Source organism: Sinohyriopsis cumingii, chromosome 15 (genome assembly GCF_028554795.1).
Source record: "Sinohyriopsis cumingii isolate HCF-2022 chromosome 15, ASM2855479v2, whole genome shotgun sequence".
NCBI lineage: Eukaryota > Metazoa > Mollusca > Bivalvia > Unionida > Unionidae > Sinohyriopsis > Sinohyriopsis cumingii.
Window position 1 is genome coordinate 67,596,571 of NC_142975.1, and position 23,558 is coordinate 67,620,128.

General features: G+C 38.5%; 1 protein-coding gene and 1 long non-coding RNA gene across 2 annotated transcripts in view; one reads left to right on the forward strand and one right to left on the reverse strand.

Moving 5' to 3' along the window:
- Positions 1–17,118, reverse strand: part of LOC149781994 (uncharacterized) — a 56,144-nt gene extending 39,026 nt beyond the window's left edge. Inside the window, exon 1 of the long non-coding RNA XR_016414193.1 lies at positions 16,757–17,118. This is a non-coding gene — a long non-coding RNA (uncharacterized LOC149781994). The remainder of the gene's footprint in view (positions 1–16,756) is intronic.
- LOC149781995 (pantetheinase-like) lies at positions 8,603–11,721 on the forward strand. The gene is made up of 2 exons (XM_089933397.1): positions 8,603–8,878; positions 9,902–11,721. The coding sequence occupies exons 1-2, from the start codon at positions 8,672–8,674 to the stop codon at positions 11,255–11,257; spliced, it is 1,563 nt and encodes a 520-aa protein (XP_089789523.1). The 5' UTR covers positions 8,603–8,671; the 3' UTR covers positions 11,258–11,721.
- Positions 17,119–23,558: the final 6,440 nt, after the last annotated feature.

The following is a 23,558-nucleotide window of genomic DNA, read 5'->3' on the forward strand; positions in this document are numbered from 1 at the left end:
AGTATCTACACCGTGAAAATTCCAGCAGGGTTTTATTTTAGTGGTCAACATTTGGTGGACACTATTGCGGACAGGTTCGAGTTCGCCTTTGGCAAAGCCCTGAACAGAACCAAAAAAAGTGTCACCCTGGAGTACCATAAAGTGGCTCGTCGCTTACTGATGAAATTTCCAGATACGGACACATTGTCCTTCAGGTTCAATGGTAGTTTGTTTGAAATTTTGGGTGGACATTCAACAATGGTCATAAACAATTGGAGCCCCAAGATCAACAGTAATATGGATTTTTACAGAGCTTTTGGAAAACCGGTAGAACTGAACCAAGGAATGAATTTAATGTTCGTGTACTCCGATGTGGTGGAGTACAACGTGGTGGGACACACCTCTGTGCCATTACTGCGTGTCATTCCTTTCAAAGTGGATTCTACCACGATCACTGACGAGGAAGGTGGAAACACTTACCACGTCCACCGCGAATTTGTCCATCCTCACTATTTGCCGGTCAGCAAGTCGTATTTGGACACGGTCAACATTGCTATAAAAGGAGATTTGGGACAAAATATTCCATTCACCAAAGGAAAAGTCACGGTGAAACTCCATTTTCGAAAACGGTTCTCTCACGACTCGTAAGTCATGTATCCAGTGTACCGAGGGGTGGCTCAGCAGCGAGGACACGGTTTAGGAGACATGTTAAAATCGGCCTTTCGTTCGGTGGCCCCGGTGTTGAAACCGATGGTGACACGCGGATTGCACGCCTTGAAAGATGCGGCACTGACGCAAGGCAAAGAATTTCTCCAAAATGTCATCATCGACAAACAAAACCCTAAAGAAGCCTTCATGAGGGCAGGCAAAAATGTCTTGCTGCAAACGGGCAAAGACATTTTAGGCCGACGAGACACACCTATAAATGCCCTGCACGCTACCGAGTCAAGCATTCAGCAAGGACAAGGCAGAAAGAGACGACGAAGAAGAAAACACCCTTTCACCAGACTTCAAGCGAGAAAGGCCAAGAAAAGAAGAACCGTTCGAGACTTAGACGTTTTCGATTATTGAGAAAGAACAGAACAAAAAATGATGCACCGAGAGTCTTGCGCCTGTTCCAAGACGGAACTGGATCTGTTTGCCATGCCCCCCACCATGATGACGATGCAAGAATCCCAGTGGGTGGAATTTCATCCCATCTCCTCTTTGACCAATTCTGCTCCCATCGAGTTTGAAATCAAGGGACAGCCCGAAGATTACATCGATCTGAATAGTAGTTACTTGTACTTGAAAGTCAAAGTTATCGAAGATGACAATTCGCCCCTAGAAAGTACTGATGTAATAGCTCCCGTCAACAATTTCATGCATTCCTTGTTTAGCGGAGTGGACTTGTACTTGAACAACAAACTGGTCAGCAGCAGCATGGATACTTACCCTTACCGTGCCTACCTGGAAAATCTCTTGACGTACGGAATAGACGCCAAGAACACTCATCTCAATGCCTGTGTGGTATGGGAAGCTGACGATGCAGGCCAGTTTGAAGAATTCGAAATTATTACAAAGGATAAAGATAAACCATACAATGAGGGATTTACAGAACGAAGAGACAGAATCATAGAAAACAAAAGTTTAGAACTGATGGATCGTTTGCATTTGGACATGTGGTTGCAAGAGAAATATTTGCTGAATGGGGTGGATGTCCGCCTGAGACTGAATCGTAGCAGTGCCGCTTTCCATTTGATAGGTAATGACGCTTGCAAAACTAACATCGAGGTAGCCAGGCTCTACGTACGACGCGTGGAAGTGTTACCTAAAGTGGGTAACGACATCAGTCAAACGTTGAGCAGAACGACCGCCAAGTATCCCATACGACGTGTGGAAGTGAAAACGTTCACCATTTCCAAGGGACAGCATTCTATGATCGAAGATCATCTGTTTCAAGGACAGTTACCCAAACGTTTGATCGTTGGTATCGTCTCGAATTCAGCCTTTAACGGAGCCTTCGCTGAAAATCCTTTCCACTTTAAACACTTCGACGTGAAGAAAATCGAAGTCAGTCGCGATGGCAAGACCTTGTGTACCCGACCTTTCGAACCTGACTTTGCCAACAAAAATTACTTGAGATCGTACTTGTCCCTGTACGAAGCCACCGGTCAGTTAGGAACCAACACCAGTCACGGCATTGAGTATGACGATTATGACAAAGGCTATGTTTTGTGGGCTTTCGATTTCACTCCAGACCAAGGCAGCGACGAGGGACATTTCCACCCTATAAAATCTGGCCAGATTCGTGTGGAACTTCAGTTTGCAAAAGAACTACCAGCAACAGTGAACGTCCTCCTGTATGCAGAATTCGATAATACCATAGAAATCAACAGTTTGAGAGAAGTCATTCTAGATTATTAGAAGTCATGGAAGACTGTTATCCCTCTTTACCTAGTGAAGAAACTTGGGACATGAAATGTGAGGAGACTGTGGAAGAAGAAGTGATCATGATGAAATCGAGATGGCCAGAACAAGAAGCCCATTTAGTCTCCTGTTTTGCCAAACACTTGGTCGACAAAATGACGGAATTGATCAAGAAAAATTGTTATGGATGTCAAAACGATCATCCCAGTCAAATTCAACACGATAAATGCCTGATGTTGAGTCAAGAAGAAAAATTGGACGAGTATCTGGACGAAGCTTGGAGTCTCATCTCGAACAAAGACGTGTTGCACCAGTGGTATAAAGACTTGCGTGAACATTCTTGTCCACCATTAACCACTCAAGAGATCCATCGTATCGAAGCTCTCCTAAATCAGAGTGAGGAAACAGAACGAATAACCGTTTATTCGTCAGACATTTTCAAGCAAAAAGTCAGGATCGAATTGATGACTTATTATTACCTGTGAAGAAGAAAACAAACACAAATCAATGGATACCTGGGAACTTTATTACCTTTTGAACCACAGTTCGTATACGGCTTCTTGGAATCCTGTCGTCTGTGCTAAAGATGAACTCCCTCATCGCAAACCTAAAGACCATCAAGCTTACGTGATCAACACGGACGACAGTCATCTCCCAGGAACCCACTGGGTAGCCGTCTACTTTCCTCAAGAAGGATGTGTGGAATATTTCGATTCGTACGGATTGCCCCCTTTGGAAGACGATATCATCGACTTTATGAGAAGAAATGCTCAAACCACCCGATTCAATAACGTGAAATTACAAGGCACAGATTCCTTGGTGTGTGGACAATATTGTGTGTATTTTCTGCATCATCGCAGCCTGGGCTATTCCTTAGAACATTTAGTGACTCATTTTGATCCTCGTTCTTCTTCTAGAAATGATGTGAAAGTAGATCGATGGTTTTGTGACCATTATGCTTATCTTTTGTCTCAAGCTAGGAAACGTAGTGTCCATCAATGGCCTAATGATTTCCAACAGTGGAAATCACAATTTCATTCACAACGTTGTCAGCCCTGTTTAAAGTAGATTGAGAAAAAAATGTTTGTGATTTGAAAAAATTGTTTGATGTTATAGTGTTGGATTATTGTTAAAAATGTTAGAGTTGTTGTTTAGTGTTAAGTGATTTTGAATAAAAAATGTTGTGTTTTGAAAAAATGTTTTTGTCTTTTGTTTAGCTATAAGAATGTTGAATTGATGCTCTTTCATTTCTTACTATCCCTCTCATGACAATCACTGAACGTTGCGAATCGAAAATCGTGTGGGGGATGTTTTCCTTCACGTCCGCGCTTTCACTATAATAACCGGGGTTGTTTCCAGTCTAGCCATCCACTGTCGACTCATCCTCCTAAGAAGATGTGCTCCAAACTAGCTAAGCTCAACGAAGCCTACGTGAATTTGCATAGGGTCAGACACAGTCTGATACCGAAGCCAGAAGAAATAGAGAATGTGAGAATGTTAAAAATCACTGAAGACCTGATAGAAGAGCTCTTCAGAGAAGAAGTGAACAGGGAAAAAGAAGAATGGACGGAGAAGTATAGACTTCAGAGACAGCAGCAACAGCAGCAACAACAGCAACAACAGCAGCAGCAACCTGAACCTGACAGAGGCTTTGTCGATTGCCGTATCGACACCAAAGAGTTCTTCTTCTCTTTCCGAAGAAGCAGACCTATCGCCAGAAAGTCTATCCTCAGAGGACATCGCATTCTTAGAAACTAAAAAAAGAATGCCATAGCAAAACAAAAAAACAGCCCTTTTCAGGGCTACCCCAATACTCTAGAAAAGAAGTAACGATCGATTTGCCAGTGTGTGTGTAGGTAGAGTAGTGTGAAAATAAACACTAACTCTTTATTGATAGTGAAAGTGTATGTGTTGGTGTGTTTGTGTTTGTAAGAGCTCAAGTAAGTTGGTGTGGATAGTAGATTAAAATAATGTTTTTTGGGTTTTTGAGGTGTATATTTGGAGTTAGATTGGATTGTTTTGCGTATGTGGATAGTCTACTGAAGTGATTTATAAAAAAATTTTAAAATAGTGATGGGTAGCATAAAAAGTGAGTGAGTGTTTCTTTTAGGTCCGCGCGTTGTTGTTTTTTTTGGTCATGATCTAGGTAAGATGAATTTTATGTTATTAGGGGGATGTTTTCCTTCACGTCCGCGCTTTCAGTATAAATTGAAACTCGTTCGGCAGTCCAGTTACCCTTGTTGATTGATCAACACAGCCAGAAGAATGAACACGAGACTTGAGAAACTGTTGGAGCTTCATGTGCATCTGGAATATGCCAGGCGCATATTAAATGAACTGGCTGCGGAAGCCATTGTCGAGGAGGGAAGGATAAGAGAGGAGGAAAGAAGAAACAAAGAAGAGGAGGAGAGAAGATATAAAGAAGAAGAAGAAAGAAGATATAAAGAGGAAAGAAGAAACAAAGAAGAGGAGGAGGAAAAGGAGAGAAGAAAAAATTTCAAAATCCCAGAGAGCGAAAATTGGGATTCTGAAGCGACATATCCTGCCTCTGCTCTCTGCCCCCAAAAGGTAAAAAGTAACTGGGGGATAAGATGCATATGTGGCGCCAGGCCTGGAAGGTGCCACCATTAACCAGGTGCCCATGAAGTTCCAAACAAAACAGCCCTTTTCAGGGCTACCCAATACTCTAGAAAAGAAATAACTATCGATTTGCCAATGTGTGTAGGTAGAGTAGTGTGAATATAAACACTAACTCTTTCTTTAAAAAATGTGAGGGTCAGTGTTTGTGTGATTGTGAGTTTGTGTTTGTAAGTGATAAAGTAGATTATGGGTTTCTTTATTGTTTCTTAGCAAATGGGGAGAGTATAGTTTGGGTTATATTATATGAAATGAAATGAAAAAGTAGGGGATGTTTTCCTTCACGTCCGCGCGTTGTTGGGTCATGATCTAGGTAAGATTGATTTTATGTTTTTTAGGGGGATGTTTTCCATCACGTCCGCGCTTTCACTATAATAACCCACAGTGTTCGTTGTTCAAACCATTCTGCAAAGAATAAAAAGAAGATGGCGTCAAACCAAATCGACAAAATTCAAACCTTGCAAGACGTTTTAGACAACTTAGGAATAATGGAACAGATGCTATTAAGACTGGTTGAAGACCATTATTCCTATAGTCCCCATCGTGTGAAGATGGAAATTAATAACTTAAGGAAAGCAAAGGACAAGATTAGTGGTGTCATGAAAGAGATCAAGGAGGAGAAGGAGGATGAAGAGGAAAGAATAAGAATACGCAAATGGAACGAAAAGATTGAAAAAGAAGAAGAAAATGAAAAGAGGAAGAAAGAAGAGGAGGAAGAGAAGAAGAAAGAAGAGGAGGAGAAGAAAAAAAAGAAAGAGAAGAAGAGTGTAGGAGATAAAATAAGAACTTGGTGGAGGAAAAGAAGAAATTAGAAGAAGAAGAAGAAAACCCAAAGGCCCTTTTCAGGGCCAGCCATATTTCTCGAAAAGAGATAGTCTTTGAATTGCCTACCCCTTTTTTTATTTTATTTTTTTTTTAAAAAAAAATAGAGACCCTCCCTGTTTCAATTTTACATAGACCCTATACAGTCCCAAGGGTTTATGTCCATGTTAAATTTACATAGACCCTATATTGTCCTAGGGTTTTTGGCCATGTTAATTCCCATAGACCCTATATGTTCCCACGATTTTTCTCCATGTTAAATTTACATAGACCCTATATTGTCCCAGGGTTTTTGGCCATGTTAATTCCCATAGACCCTATATGTTCCCACGATTTTTCTCCATGTTAAATTTACATAGACCCTATATGTTCCCAAGGGGGTCTGTAATGATAAATCCCATAGACCCTATAAGATCCCCATTAACTACTGCCTGAATTAGTCTAAAGAACACTATCTTCAGCAGTTTTTAAAACAGGGAAAACGACTTTTGCCAGACTAGACAACACCAGCTTCTGAAAGTGCAATGAATGAGTTACCAAATATATAAAAGTTCAGAAAAGTTAGCCTTATTTTTTCTTTACAATTTACGTCTGAAGTCCAGGGAGTGAAAATGACCAAGCGTGGCTAGCAGATTTGTGATAGGTGCACATCTGAAGTAAAGCCAAGTTGCATACTCTATAACCCATAGCGCGACATTAAATCTTTTGTTGTCATATCAAGACGGTGTGTTTTTACTAAACTCCTTGTTATGATGTCTGGTTTGTGCTAAATGAAAATGGTGCCGATCTGACATCAAATATGGCCGCCACGGCAGCCCTCTTGAATACACACGAGACCATGCAATCACCACTGAATGGCAGATACCAGTGGATAAATTCAAGATGGTGGAAGTAATTTAAAAAAATGCGTTGGCAATAATGAAATAGCATTAAATAAGTCATTTCCAGCCGTGTCGCTTTTTCGTTGTACTAGACACAAAAACGTCAGTTTAAAAAGTACTTAGTGTTTGTTAAAGTGTCACTATGCAGTACTGTCTTTTGTTCTCAGATTCGCTTTGTTTACAATATATTACATTACTGATATGCAAAGTCCCTCTGTTATGTGGCTATTTATTGTCCAGTTTTGGTTAATACCCTCACGCCAACCAGCTCGAAGGACACATCTGTACGCTAAGAGTCACAAATTAGTTCCAAACTTGGAACCATTTTTGGTCTGTTTTAATTTTCCTGATTTGCTGTCAGTCTAATATATATGTTGTTTGTAATTGAAACTGAGCACAATTCTTCTTCAAAGAAATGTTTTAACATGTGATTTACGTCATCGTCAGCCATATTTGTGTAACGCTTGGAGATTTACCACTGAGTTTTTATGGTGTTTGGAAGTTGAAATAAATTCATCGAATCTCAAGATACCGTTTCAAAACATACATACACATACTGAACGCAAATCATGCATTCTATTAGTATCTAGATTTGTAAATTATAAGTTGAGTTTGCTTCCGTCTCCCTAGTGGTCGCATCTAGGAGAAACTGTCAGGTTGCCCATCGTCCTGGTAAAATGGACAGAATGTCATCTGTTTGCAACTTATTGGAAAGCATCTATTTATTTTCGAAGGTGTGTAGTTTTAGAATGTTAAAGAGAGTGTTGTCTCCTCAATCGAATAAGAGCGCACTTTAATATGTTCGAATGTAAAAACTGAACACCTTTTTTCATTTCTTTTCACTATTGTTACCACGCCTCGATAAGCGTAGAAGAGCTGATATTCATCTAGTCTTTGACTTTCATAGAAAGGTTTGCTCTGCAGACGTAATTATCTTTATGTAAGCCGTCTGGCCGTCCATGTTTTCATGCTTGCAATGGATGATAAGTGTTGTTGTTATGTTTGCATAAACACACTGACAAGAATACCAGGCAGGGCAACGTCCGAATTGCCAGCACTAACACTGCGAAATATCACGGTAAACAAGAATTTGGCAAATTACCAGTGATCGTTGATCATGCGCACTTAATCTTTCCTTAGGTAGCAACTGTTTCATCTTCAAATTGTGGAAAGGAGGGGATGGGGTGGGGTGGCGATTAGAAGACTCGCGGTACTAATTCACTTCCCTGAGTAAACCTATGCAAACAACATGATATTAAAAATTCACTGACTTAAAATTGTTGAGTGCTCATGATCAAACATATATAGATGAAACGTGGATGTCAGCTTCTGCGTAGAAGAAAGGATATGAGTCGAGGCATTTTCTGGACCTGCATGTGTTTGAAAAATATGCTTCAATTCCGCACCAAAGATACAGGTCCTAATTTTAGTAATGAGTATTTCAAACTCAACACTGCTAAAGGACTGAAATTCCATCAATAAAACAATGTCTCTATTTTTTTTCATTTACAACTAGGATAAGCTCTCAAAAGATTCTTTTTCCTAAAACATAACTTACATTATTAACTAATCCTGGTCAGCCAAACCTATATATACTCTATTTTTTGTACACACATTTCCAGGCTGGTTCCCATTTTTCCATATCATTAGTATCGTGTGTCCTAGAGAGGAAAAGAAAATCCAGTGTCCACTCTCGTGAAATAAAGTTTGCTCTGATCTTCTACCCTTTTAAGCGTATTTGCCCCCTACCAACTCTTATCAATAACGAACGAAAAGCAAATAGACTCTAAATAACACCCTTCCCACCCACTCCCTTGAAAATGGAATGGTCGGTGTCTGACTTTCATCATTGGTACGACGAATGATAGGTCATTTTTCAGTACCCTTATGATATAGCAAGCGTTGGACGTCACGTAAATGCGTGATTGAGTTGGAGCAAAAGTATGAAGGCAGAGTCGAACATAGGGTTATTTATCTTCCTGATACAGTTCCCCATCACTGTTTCCAAAACCTTCCGTGGAGCAGTGTATGAACATGCGGTAATACTGCCAGATGAGAGAGGTACCAACGTTTCTAGGGATGTTGCTTTACGAACAATGATGAAAAATTTGATGGTTTACCAGAGTCAGGCTAATATAGCAAGGCAAAAGGTATATATAAGTTGACAAAATGGATAATTGAATCGATTGACTGTCATGTATTAAGGAGCTTTTGGTATTTAGACAACTTTTCAGGTGTATTCGTATTGTTTGTATTAACGACAGTTGCTGCCGTTGTTAGATTTACTATGTTACAATTATTTCAAGAGAACAATTCAATAGTTCAGAGAGTAATACAGTGTAGTAATGTTAACACAATTTGAAATTAGTCAATATTACTTTGACCCCTTTTAGTAACGTTTTGAACTAACAGACGTATTCAGCTTTTTTTCATGAAAGATTTTTGTTGGTTTATGTGAAACAGAAATCTGGACTGTTTTTTTATTATATAGTTGTCCATTTTGTTACGGATCTTTTTATTTCTTTATAAGATTCATTGGAAATCAGCAATAACTATACCTTTTTAAAATGTTAATGTCATTATTATTATTATTATTATTATTAATAGTAGTAGTAGTAGTATCAGTAATAGTAGTAGTCCTACGTTAAATGCATATTATTATTATAATTATTATTATTATTATTATTATTATTATTTGTAGTAACATTCGCAGTAGTATTCCAACGCATTTTTTCACAGAGAGGTTGAGGATTCTCTATGTGTTCATCCGTCTGTCTGTCAGTCCCTCTGTCTCTTACGATATCTCATCCTTCACAGCTAGGTAGAAATTCACTAAACTTTGTACTCAACTAGCCCCTGTTCTAACCATCCACGAGAGGAAGTGTCATTATTGCCTACACATGAGATCCATGGGAGCGTGTCAAAGGTAAAATGTGCAAATATTTCAGTTAAATTGCATTTTGAAATATTTTCTGATCAAACGTAATATACATAGTCGTAGTAGGAAAATGCACACACACACACATATATATATGGTGGTGGAGTGTAATATCCGATGAAAAGAGTAGAGGATTTGCAATATGCGATCCAAATCAGTTGCTTAAGTTTGTATTGTTTTGCCGGACAAATGGTGCCATATAGCGATTAATGAATACAGTATACTTTTTCTTTAGAACGTTGACCTACTGGTATTCCCAGAGGATGGAATCTACGGTATGGGGTTTACACGGGCCGCAATTGAACCTTACCTAGAGTACATCCCAAACCCCGAGACAGATCCATGGAATCCCTGCGAGAATCCATTCAAGTACCCGTCCACTGAAGTCCAGTTCTTTCTTAGCTGCCTTGCTAAAAACAATTCTCTTTATCTTGTAGCTAACGTTGGGGACAAGCAGTTATGTAATAAATCTGACGACCCTCAGTGCCCTGTGGACGGCCATTATCAATACAATACCAACGTTGTTTACGACAAGACAGGAAAGTTAGTTGCCAAATATCATAAAGTGAATCTTTTCTACGAATTTCAGTTTGATAACCCTGTTAATGAAACTCCCGTTTATTTTGATACCCCATTCGGAAAATTTGGAATGTTTACTTGTTTTGACATTTTGTTCTATGATCCAGCGATGCGTCTTATTGAAGAAAAGGGAATTAGGAATATAGTGTTTCCAACAGCTTGGATGGATGCTCTCCCTTTACTAGCTGCAGTTCAGTTTCATGCAGCATTCGCCGCGGGAATGAAAATAAACTTTCTCACGGCCAACATTCACAGACCGCGTGCGAAATTTCAGGGAAGTGGGATATACACCCCTTTAGGAGCATTGGATTTTTATTACAATGATTTAACCGACGATGGAAAGCTACTTATAAAAGATATAGATATTTTACAAGAAGGGCAAACTGAACATGCTAGAAACATATCCTTCAGAGAAAATGTTCAGCATTTTGATTCAATGATACACGCCAGTTCTGACTACAAGAAAGGATATCAGTTCAAAGCCCTTGTATTTGGCGATCTTTTCAATTTTGAGTCTCTTTCGAATAATTCAGGCATTATTACAGTGTGTCATAACCGCCTTTGCTGTCAACTTGAGTATGTAAGTAATGGAACAATGAACAGCGATCTATTTGCTTTTGGTGCTTTTGATGGTCTCCATACTTTCGAAGGTCGGTACTACATACAAGTCTGTGCGCTTTTGAAATGCAAACACAACAAGCATCATAGCTGTGGAGGTCCAACTAAAACTTCTCGTACCGTTTTTCAACATATCCACATTTCGGGAAACTTCGAAACAAACTACATCTTTCCAGAAATTCTACTCACCAATCAAGAAAAACTTGAGTTGCCGCCCATCGGAGAATGGCGTTATAACGAAAGTGGACTTGACACGACTGGATTAGACTCCCCGCTCCTCTCCGCGTCCCTTTTCAGCCGGGTTTACGCGAGGGATAATTCTTCCATATGCTGCTTATCGAGTATGGCCTTGTTGCTCTCCATTATTTGCCTTCTGATACTTTATATCGATTAATGCGGGTATAAGAAACGGATTGTCAGCAACAAAAGGATGTTACATTAATAAATACAACCCATACGGGCAAGACAAGACTGTTTCCCAGATCTGCTATTACAAACTATCTGGAAGAAGAAAGCATACGGCTACGACAAGGCTGTTTCCCAGATATGAAATGACAAATTAGAAAAAGAAAGCATTCTACGGCTACGACAAGGTTGTTTCCAGGATGTGCTGTTAAAACAAATGCAGAACGCGAAAGATTTTTCTAAACTCAGAAGCAAAATAATTCATCTTAAATTTTTTAAAGAAATAAGTAAACATGACATGCTTAGTTTCAGTGGTTAGACATAAACTAACGTATAATTCGCCCTGCATTTCATGCCTTTGTAACAATATATATATTGGAGTTATTTGCTCGAGCAGTGTCATGTCTGAATGCAATTCTTTGTCAATTTTATTAAAATTTCTTAGGGAATGGATGGTGCAGTTTTGCTTATCTGGAAAATTCTCTCTCCCTCTCTCTCTCTCTCTCTCTCTCTCGCGCGCGCGCGCAGGTGCATGAATGAAATACAACTTTTTTTCTCATACAGTTAGTTTTAATCGACGACCAAAGATGAAATGCAGTAGAATATGGTTGGCTTGAACACTCTGGATCGTTTGAACTTGCTTTTAATTCATGCAGATTAGTCCTAAAAGGGATCTCTCTAACTTACTTCCTCGGACCCTTGGGTGTTTGAACTATTAAGATTATCGTGTATTTGCTCTGAAGACAGGTACCAAATTTATATCACGCGAAGAGTATGAGACGTGTCCTTAAAATATTAGATACTGATTAAAGTAAGTGTTGTATACTAAACTGCACAACACGTTTATCAAGAATGTGTAAGGAATTCAATATCACTATCACGTGACCGTTTATAGCCAGTCACGCAGCAGAAAACATTGATTTTTTTTGGTGCTAAAACGAATCACAAGAATATCAAAATAATATTATTGAATGTGTAAAGAATTCCATATCGCTATTAAATTACCATTTACATTCTATCACGTGGTAGAAATGTATAAGTCATATATTAAACCGTATAACACTTGAATCAAGATAGAACTATTGCAAGTTTTTAACCTAAATAATATACTATATTGTGTTGGTTTATAAATAGCTCTTATTACTGTCTCGTTTCTCAGTTATCCGGTATTCTACATTTTATGAAAATGACGTTTGCAAATTTTTACATAGCAGTTTCTCATGCACGTAATTATTCAAGGGAGATCATCTTGTCGGGTTAAACCAGCCAAGCTACTCTGAGCACGCCATGAATTTCCATTGCAAGAGCCGTGAACCTTGAGGGTAAATCGTTTGGTTACAGTTCGCATGAATGGAGGGAGAATCATCAATATTTTTTATTTATAAATATAAGGTCTTCTTCGCCATTTTTAGTAGAGATGCATCAATATATAGTCTTTCAATGCATCTTCGTGTACGAATCTCGGAGCATTTTAAACTTACCTTGGTACGTTTTTATTTCTTTAGTCATAGGAACGAATATAAATTGACTTAAAAACAAATATTCTGTATGTTGTGAGATTTCCATCATCAAGCTAAACATTGCAGGCACGAAGCATCGATAATTTTTTTGGACACCTATATGACAATATAATGAAAGTATTTTTTAAAAATACAGGATGGAGGGTGAACGGGTGGCCGAGTGATCTAAAGCTCTTGCCTTTACCCTTCACTGCCACGCCACCTCGATCCGCGTGGGTTTGACACTCAGGCACGGTCAATGTCTGTAAGTGAGAAATCTTGCTAGCAGCCTCCCAGGTTTTTCCACCATCAGTTGTACTGGTTGCTCTGCCTAGCCTATCATGCGCTGAAAAATGGCGTCCAACCCAAAACAACAACGAAAAAAAAATACTAAATAGGAAACACAAATGTATTTTTAGTACCCAAATTAATTTGTTATAAAACGAATTTATATACTTATATGACCCGCCCAGCGGTAGTATTAATAGTGAAAATCAACAGACCTTTCAGAACGACATGCACTTTTATTGAATGTGTTAACATTTTTGGAATTATATGGTATAAAATAAAATCTTGATTTTAAGAGAATGGTAGTTTTTTCCGATGGGTGGATGGGTGTGGGGTGGGTCAGTATATTATATAAACAGAATCAAAACTACGATAATTTGTTTGGCATTACAAAGAAAATATAGCATTATTTAATTATTATTAAATAGATGGTATTAAACGATTCGTTTTTTTTTTTCTTTCTTCTTCTTCTGGTTTAAATAGATATCAACACACTCTAAGCCTAAGACAAAAAGACAGAGATCGACACAGATGAATAGCTAGCTCTAGACAGATAGGAAGAAAGGGAGTAACCAACAGAAAGAGAGACACGCCTAAATGCATTGATAATTACATACATACATACATACATACATGCATACATACATACATACATATATGAATGCATGCATGCATGCATGCATACATACCTATATACATACATACATACATACATACATATTTACATACATACATACATACTTACATACATACACACAAAACACACACATACATACACACACACATATATATACACGCACGCACGCACACACACACACGCATGCATGCATGCATGCATACATACATACATACATAGTGACTGTAATCATTCTTTCATCATAAAAAGTAAAGAAAGTTTTCTTCTCTTCTCAATGTAATCGAGTTGGGGTGGTAGTGTTTATTGTTTTATTGTCTTTTGTGGGGGTTGGGGGCCTGATTGATATTATGCATACTCTGTGTCACATTAATTATCGACTTTCTGGACATTTCAGCAAAACGTGGCTCTTGTTCTTGACATCCCTATCATAGTTAAAGTTTATTCACTCAAGCGACCGCAGTATTAGCTAAAGGATAAAACAATATCTATAATAACCATATCGCGGTTATAGCGAACTTTGATTTCTACTAAGTGAGCCTAATCGCTGATAGAATGGTTGTTGCGAAGATGACATTTATCAGATTCCACAAGTACCACCTTCCTATAACACGTCGATAATGAATCCTTGCTAATGTGACGCAAGCCACGTGGCGCCTACATAATCCCTTGATAGTTTCCGCACCTTAATGGACAGGTAATCTTTCTCACAGACTGTTGCACCTGCCGTTGTTTACTTAACGAAAGTTACTAAGTGTTGCTTGTTAATAACCCGTGATAAACCAAATCATGGTAGTATTCTCTCATCTGGTCAAATGTTTCTTAGTTCTTGCCCAGATTGAGATGGATTGGCCGAAATTAATCCATTTCACCCCAGACGTCTTGGAGTGTTGTAAGGATCATTGGTTTTCTGTGTTCTTCTAATTTACCTTTAGACACCTTATATAAAGAATACAAATCATATGGCGAATAACAGTCCTTTCAAGTGCACTGGATCCAGCGAGGGATCACGTGTGTCAGGGACTGATTAAGATAAATGCAATAAACTGACAACGAACAGTGCAAAACTAGTATCTAACTAACCTAAGCGCTTTTGACTCTCAATGAGTCTTTTTCAAAGGCAAATATAATACATAGACAAGACAAACAAATAAAACACAAAAACCGTTGTGTTTGCAAAACCTTACATAGCTGTTTCTACGGAAATTTTGCAAACACGACGGTTTTTGTATTTTATTTGTTTGTCCTATGTTTTGTATTTGCCTTTGAAAAAGACTCACTGAGAGTCGAAAGCGCTTAGGCTAGTTAGATACTAGCTTTGCACTGTTCGTTGTCAGTTGTGTGTGTGTGTGTGTGTGTGTGTGAAGTTTTATTAACAATTCAATCAATTAATTAATCAGTCATAATTGACAGTGTAATTGAAATTGTAATACTTTTAAATTTTGAATCCCTCGTAAGGAACCTTGGAAAGTAAGCCAAAGATAATGCTCTCCTGTACTTGGTAACCATATAAGCAATAACATTGAAAAGCTGGTGAAATTCTGTTAAGGAAGAACCGGACGAACAAACAGACGGAGGACATCACAATATCACTGACATAGAAGTGTTTGGCAAAGGTCTGAACATTAGCTACTTTCAAGACATGTTTCATTTCTGCAAGAATTCGCTGTGAATGTGCGTAATATTGGTAAAAACTCTTCACAGCCGGGTTCACTCTAGTAAGGAACTATCTAAGATCGCTCCAAAGGTAATAAAACCAAGACACGTCAGTCTTGGTATTAGATGTAACCTCTTTTTTACAAAGTGGAAACTTGTTTTTATGTTCATATCAATTATGCACGCTATCACCTTTAACAGCGTTCCTAACAGTATCATACAGTAACGCATTCTTATGGATTTACCGAATTCTCAGCAATGTCATTTTATAAAAACGGTCACATGTTGCATTCTGTATGTAAAATCCGGAGACTACTTTATTTGCGTCTTAGATTCTAACAACTCCTTGCACCATAAGTATAACGAAAAGCCACTCCGCAAACCACTGTCTGACTTCAGCTCAAAAAAAAATGCAATCCGAGACATAAAAAAATCGCCATTTACAAGTTCAGACAATATATTCCATGTCCGTTCTCTACTTCAACACTGAACAACACTGAGCTATAAAGGCAAACAAAGCATATGACAGGTGTTATATTCATAAATGACTGCATTTTTTTTTCACTGACTATGGACACGATTTTGGTTTTGAAAGATCGCAACGCTTAGAAAAAAAGAACAATGCATGCTAAAACAGCAGGTGCCGGACACACACTTAATATTAGAATAAAAATTAGCATAAGTGAGGGAAAAAAATATACAGAGTTAACAAATGTTCCTCAGATAAAAATCAAGTAAAATATCATTTGTACTACTCTAACGTCAATATTACCATAAATGCTAAATATAAGTAATTTTTTCATTCATCTTCCTTTGCTCTATCATCATCGGTAAATCATACAAGAATCATTTTGTTCTCTCTCGCATCGTCTTTAATTGTAATGTATCGTATTATGTATTGATTTTACCCGTCATAACTATTTTCTCTCTCTCTCTCTCTCTCTCTCTCTCTCTCCCTCTCACACACAGACACACACACACACACACACACACACACACATATCACCATCATCATCAATGGTTAATCAGTGGTATAAGGTATCAGCTATTCTCCTTTCCTACTGGTTTTTTCTTTGAATCATTATCATCATCATCATCATAATAAATAGTACATCTCTCATACAAGTATCATATTTTCTTCTCCACTATTATTTTCTGTTATGAAAAAATATCAATACAAACAACAGATGATCTTACCAGGTGGCAACCTCTAGAAAATATATCAAACACATTGTTTTAATCTACCGGGTCCAGCATCCGTCTTTAACATTTGAAGTGTGATGACGTTATCAACCGTTATTTCTACTATCCGAACTTTAACTACATATTTCTGTTCTGTAAATTAATAAAATTATAAAATGATAAAATCTGAAATAAAAAGCAAGCTAAATATTTTGTCTTGTAAACTTACTTTCATCATGTTAGCCAGTGGTAGAATGGGCTACTTCCGTCCGGTAGATTCTAATAGAAAGGTGTCTGACCGTAATGGTGAAAATAAAAGTTAATTTGCCGGATTGGATTCATGCGATGGTCGTCCGAGAGTTATGCGTTGGTACGTCACTGTCTTTTGAATGTATATGTGTAGTTTTTCAGTCTTCTTGCGATTGTGAAGCAATAAAAGACGCGTGAATAAAAGTTGCATCGAACGAAGGGTTGTGGTCACTGTTGCACTCCTTGTGTTCATTTATATTCCCTATAAATTACCGATAAGGTGATCTCATGTTGTCAGATATTTCGCCGTACTTTAATGAAAAAACTCCAGATTCCTGTGCTCTAACGACCCGCTCGGACTCTCTACCCTATTTGTAAGAATATGTAACAGTCGACAGTCCTTGACTTGCCAGGATGGGACTAGATTTTCTGGCACATTGTAAAGAGGTTTATACAAGATAACTACGAGCTTCCTAAAATCGAATGCTTCGTTGATTTAATGCGCTGATTTGATGACAGAAAGGAAGGCAATTAGAAAAAAAGATAAGGATTAAATGATCATATTTATGAAAGTTTGAGTTGTTACCTAATCATTCATTAAGGTAACATAAACAAGTTTTGACTATATTTACTTAATGAGTAATTAGGTAAAAATATACTTTTCGATAAATACCCAATCATGATCATTTAATCCTATAATGATGTGTGTGTGCGTGTATGTATGTGTGTGTGTGCGTGTGTATGCGTGCGTGCGTGTGCGTGTGTGCGTGTGCACCCCAAAAAACGAGTTTGCTTCCAAATTTAGCATCTGTATTATATTAGAGAAGAAATATTAGTTGTTTTTCCAGTTTTCAAATAGCGATTCAGAGTAATCGAAAAGACGAAGAAAAAATAAATCCCTCACAGCCTCTTGTATATGTTTCGAAAAAAAAGCAAAGCAACATCTGCCACAATAGCAAAAGATAAATTCATTTACAACAAGAAAAAAATAAAGAATAGTCCATTAAGTCATGAAAAACTAACCTATATACTTTTGGCAAGGGAAAGCGGTTTGCATAAGAGAGAATTCTCTTCGTGTTCGAATGAACACAGTTGTGAGAAAATTTCTTGAAGCACTGAATAAACATCGCTGGAATCGTAAATCCGTGAGATGTCAGGATGGCATAAACAGAACTGATTCCATCAATTGCTCCTGATTCTGATGTTAAAAAGTGGCGTATATACTATGAGTGGTCTACTGAGTGCATAAGACGGTTTAAATGGAAGAGTGTTGGAAAAAACAAATAGGCATTTTACCAGTGGAGTGTACAACATACAAACAACAATCGGGCAGCTACAGTCTATATGATGCGATGACAAAATGTCATCTGACAAAGGGAGTTTTTTTTGTTTGTTTGTTTGAATAAATGTTGCTGGTGGGGCGGGGGAGGTGAGGGGGTTTCTTTCTTTTTTCCCCTTTGACTCTTCTTTCAGCTGTCGTTTCATGTTCGAAACAAAAACATGTTTACTCTAATGTTACATGAAAAAATGTATCAATCTATAGGAAGTAAATGGAAACAGCTGAAGGGCGATAATTACGTATGTTAGACTTACGTTAAACTTATAATTGGCTAGGATTTAGTTCAGTAACAATTAGTGTGTGTGTGTGTGTGTGTGTGTGTGTGTGTGTGTTGAGAAATGCAACAGTATGAATAGGAAAATTTCATAATTACAAATACTGTTGACATGTTAACGAAAACAAAAGCATTTTATAACAACTGTACATGCTTCCAGAATATATAACTCATGGTTGTGTTAAAATTGGTGATATTTTGATATTTATTATGTTTATTCTGAATTGAATGCAATAAATTTATTACAGTTGTCACGCTTAGCTTTATAAACGCTATAAAGGAACGACATTCAATTTTGACATCATGATTGTCTCCTTTTTCAGCTATATTGTTTCTACACTTATAGGTACACAGGGTCCATTATGGCACTTTTATCGTTTTGGAAGTACAGTCAGAGTACTCTTTAATTTCGATAGTACACTCCTCTCAGTATTCACTCCTCTCAATATTACACTTGTCTCGATACTACACTCGTCTTCATGGTACTTTGAATTATCTAGTGCGAGAGTCCTTGGCAATTTCTGGCGTTTATTTAATCTGACTTTTGCCTCTTTTATACTAACTTCCCTCGTTAAGTCGGTCGTAACATGTCATGGCGTTGTCCGTCCGTACGTTACAATTTGCTTGTCTGGATCAAAACTGGGAGAGATTTTCTTGAAACCTTGCACAAGTATATATCATGATCCAATGTGTCATATATCAAATGCACCATCCCTGCCTCAAATTCAAGATCTAAGAGTATTAATGGGGGGGGGGGGGGTGGACGGGGCGGATGCCCCGGGCGCTAGAGGCCTTTGGGCACCAAAACAGCTGATGCCAATTAAAAACTGCAACAAAATCGTGGCCCGGACATTATCGTCGCCACGGCCATCATCGTCGCCCCGGGTGCCATTTACCCTTTGTACGCCACTGTCAGACGCGTACTAACGGGTGTGGGTGGAATGAGGTGGGGCGAAGGGGGCAATGTCGCCCCGGGCGCCAGAGGTCTTATGGAGAAAAAACAGCAGATATTTTTTTAATGACCAAAATTGTGTATTTGTACATTTTTTACTCTTGAATCTCGATATTTAAGCAAATTACACATAAAGAATTTACAAACTCATTACTGCTGCCAGCGTGTGCAGCATGAATTAACTGCTACTCTATCCATCGACGGCGCCACCCCACCCCCCCAACAAAAAACAAAAACAAAACAACACAAAACTCGCTAATTCTCAGTCGCATCACACCGAGTGAGAGGGAACTAGACATTGATCAATACTATCGCCTGGGCACAAATCAGTTAAAATAGACGTCTATTTTCGAATCCGACAGACAAACACTATTAGTTAGATCTATGGGAAGGGGTGTGAGGCGGGGATTATATATTTGTAGACGCCTGCAGTTGTCGTTAATCGTTAATTTAAAATAAATATGATTTCTTTAATATCGACATTTTAATTTTTGTCATTTGTGATTTGGTGTGAATCGTGTATGTATTGCCAGTTGTATATTGCTTTAGGTAGTTATCGACGACTTCAGACTTCAAGGATTGTTTTTCTCGAGTTAATTATATCTGTGTGATATTTCATTAATATAAAAATATAAAAAAATAACTCACGTATGAACTGTGAAAGGTTGCTTGGATTCGGCTAAAATTCTTCACATATATGTACTGTTACTATTGTAACAATATGCGTTAGATTTTAGTTTGGTTTTAAACCAGCTTAATTCTGGAGCACTGTTTTGATGAAAAGTAAGTTTTAGTATTTGTATTTAAACTGTTAATTTAATGTCTCCGTTGTAAGGTGTTCTTGTAATATGTCACTTCGATCAATGGGCCTAATGTGGAAATGATAGAAATGCGTAAAATGGTGCTTGGTTGTCTTGTGTGAATGAGAGAACTGAAATGTCAGGAACACACACCCCAACACCCACCACCCAAAAAAGAAAAGATAAAAGGGAAGCAGAAAAAGAAAGAAAAATATTTAAAAAAACAAAGAAAGGAGAAAAAAGAGAAAGAGAAAAGAAAAAGAGAAAAAGAGAAAAACGAAAGAAAAAATGAAAGAGAATGAGATGAAAGGAAAAAAAGAAGAAAGAAGAGGTGATAAGGGAAAACAAAAAGGAAGGAGAAAGGAAAAGAGAAAGAAAAATCAATTAATATGTTCTGTGTTTGCAGAGCTTGACAAGTTAAAGAGGAAAGGCAGACATGAAAACAATGTACCATATACGATAGGAAAACAACCTAAATGAACAAATTTGATAACAAAACTGGAATAATCAAGCTCCTACTAACACAGATTTCAACAATAAATCAATGATATAATACCAGGAACAACTTGAACAACTTCGGGGCGCAAGTCACATGTGATTAGAAACTGTTCTGGAAGAAGGGTAAGGAAACCCGACCAGAGGGCAATACCTGAAAGCAAGGGAGTACTAACCTGAAAGCCTGGAAAGACCGTAATTTGGACAACCACATATTCATTCAAAAAAAGGGAAACAACTCGACGAAAATTGCTACAAAGCCAAAATGTTCAAGTCAGATTTAACATTTCTAAATAATTCCTGAATTTATGAAATAGCAAATAAGCATTTGTTTTAAATCTACCAAAATCTAACAAATTACAAGCCTCTTCTGTGTGCTATCACGTGTTGCTGATTCTAAATTCCAAAACACACGTTGTCTTATATAAATCAGTCGTAATTTATAAATGTTTTTAACTAATTAAATATCAACGCAAATATTTCTTTAATATATTAAACTTTAAACATAATTAAGATGAGGGGTCACCTCCAAATTCCTACAAGCCCTATATATTGAGACCGACTTAGAGGTGTCCCCACAAAAAAGGCATTAAATTGCAGGAAAATCTTTGGCAGCAAGGGCTCCGCTCAGGGCTCTGCTGGTGTACTCACAGCACTCCCCCAAACTCATAGCATGAGAGAGGGGGCATTAGGCCTCCGAAGAACCCTCCACCGGTTTCGGCTCTTCGGGTCTAGTATTTTTGTCCTTTTGGCCATCATCGTCGCCCTGGTCGCCATTTGCGCCCCTGGCCCCGTCCCAATTTCACCTTAGTACGCCACTGAGGTCACGAGAAAGGAATATGTAAATCAATAACTTGCGTCCTTTTTGGGCGAATAATGTTTGATCCATTAAAGATATTTTAATAACACTGTAGCCTTTTATATGTCATATATAGTCCATGCATTGTTTACCATAGTCACAGCAAAGGTAAATGTAACTCTCATGCGTATCCTTGTCTGGCGTATAACTTTTAAACCACTGAAGATACGATAATTAAGCTTGGACCTGTTTTATATCATGATTAGACAGTGTGTAGCATAATATAGCCACGTCTTTTGCACCAAGGTCATGGTCATGACAACGGATATATAGAGCTGTCTTAAGATGACAGTTGTTGTTATGTCATCTTAAGACAGCTCTGGCGTTCCATATATATATATATATATATATATATATATATATATATATATATATATATATATATATATATATATATATATATAGCGTGTGTGTGTATGTTTAAATTAAACTTTGCACTAATAATATTTTTATTGAGAACTTGTTGCGTATTCATTCAGCCTTTTCCCTGCTAATGGCATTAACCTTTCTCTGCTAATGGCCTTAACATTTCCATGCCAATGCCTCTAGCTTTTTCCCTGCCAATGGCCGTAGTCTTTTCCTGCCAACACCACAAGGTCAAGGCAATGTCAAAGGATAATGAAAGTCAGTAATTGAACCGTTTCTTTATCTAGCTGTCACTTTTTAACCCCTAGAGATTAAATTACGAAGCTTTACCCAGGACAAGTTCCTATCGCAAAGACAAAGGCCATTAGCAGGGAAAAGGCTAATGCCATTAGCAAGAAAAGGCTAAGGTCATTGGCAGGGAGAGGCTAAGGTCATTAGCAGGGAAAAGACTAAGGCCATTAGCAGGGAAAATGCTTTGGCCATTGGCAGGGAAATGGCTAGGGAAAGGCTAAGGCCATTAGCAGGGAAAAGACTAAGGCCATTAGCAGGGAAAAGGCTATGGCCATTGGCAGGGAAAGGCTTAGGCCTTTGGTAGGGAAAATGATATGGTCATTAGCAGGGAAAAGGCTAAGGTCATCAGCAGGGAAAGGCTAAATGCCATTAGCTGAGAAGGGCTAAGGCCATTGGCAGGGAAAGGCTAAGGCCATTGGCAGGGAAAAGGTAATGCGTCATTGGCAGGGAAAGGCTAAATGTCATCAGCAGGGAAAAGGCTAAGGCCATTAGTAGGGAAAAGTTAAGGCCATTGGCAGGGAAAGGCTAAGACCATTAGCAGAGAAAGGCTAAGGCGATTAGCAGGGAAAGGCTAAATGCCATTAGTAGGGAAATGCTAAGGCCATTTGCAGGGAAAAGGTAATGAGTCTTTGGCAGGGAAAAGCTAAATGCCATCAGCAGGGAAAAGGAAAAGGCCGTTAGCAGTGAAAGGCTAAAGCCATTAGCAGGAAAAGGCTAAGGCCATTGGCAGGGAAAGGCCAAGGCCACTGGCAGGGAAAGGCTTTGACCATCGGCAGAGAAAAGGTTAAGACCATTGGCAAGGAAAGGCTAAATGCCATCATCAAGGTAAAGGCTAAGGCCATTAGTAGGGAAAGGCTAAGGCTATTGGCAGGGGAAAGGCTAAGGCCATTGGCAGGGAAAAGCTAAGGTCATCAGTAGGGAAAGGCTAAAAGACATTAGCAGTGAAAGGCTAAGGCCATTGGCCAGGGAAAGGTAATGCGTCATTGGCAGGGAAAGGCTAAATGCCATCAGCAGGGAAAAGGTTAAGGCCATTGGCAGGGAAAAGGCAAAGGCCATCAGCAGGGAAAGGCTAAATGCCATTAGCAGGGAAAGACTAAGGCCATTGTCAGGGAAAGGATAAGACCATTGGCAGAGAAAAGGTTAAGACCCTTGTCAGGGAAATGCTAAATGCTATCAGCAGGGTAAAGACTAAGGCCATTACGAGGGAAAAAGCTAAGGCCATTGTCAGGAAAGGCTAAGGCCATCAGCAGGGAAAAGGCAAATGCCATTAGCAGAGAAAGGCTAAGATAATTAACAGGGAAAGGCTAAGACCATAGGCAGGGAAAGGCTAAATGCCATCAAGATGGAAAATGCTAAGGGCATCAGCAGGGAAAAGGCAATTGCCATTAGCAGGGAAAGGCTAAAGC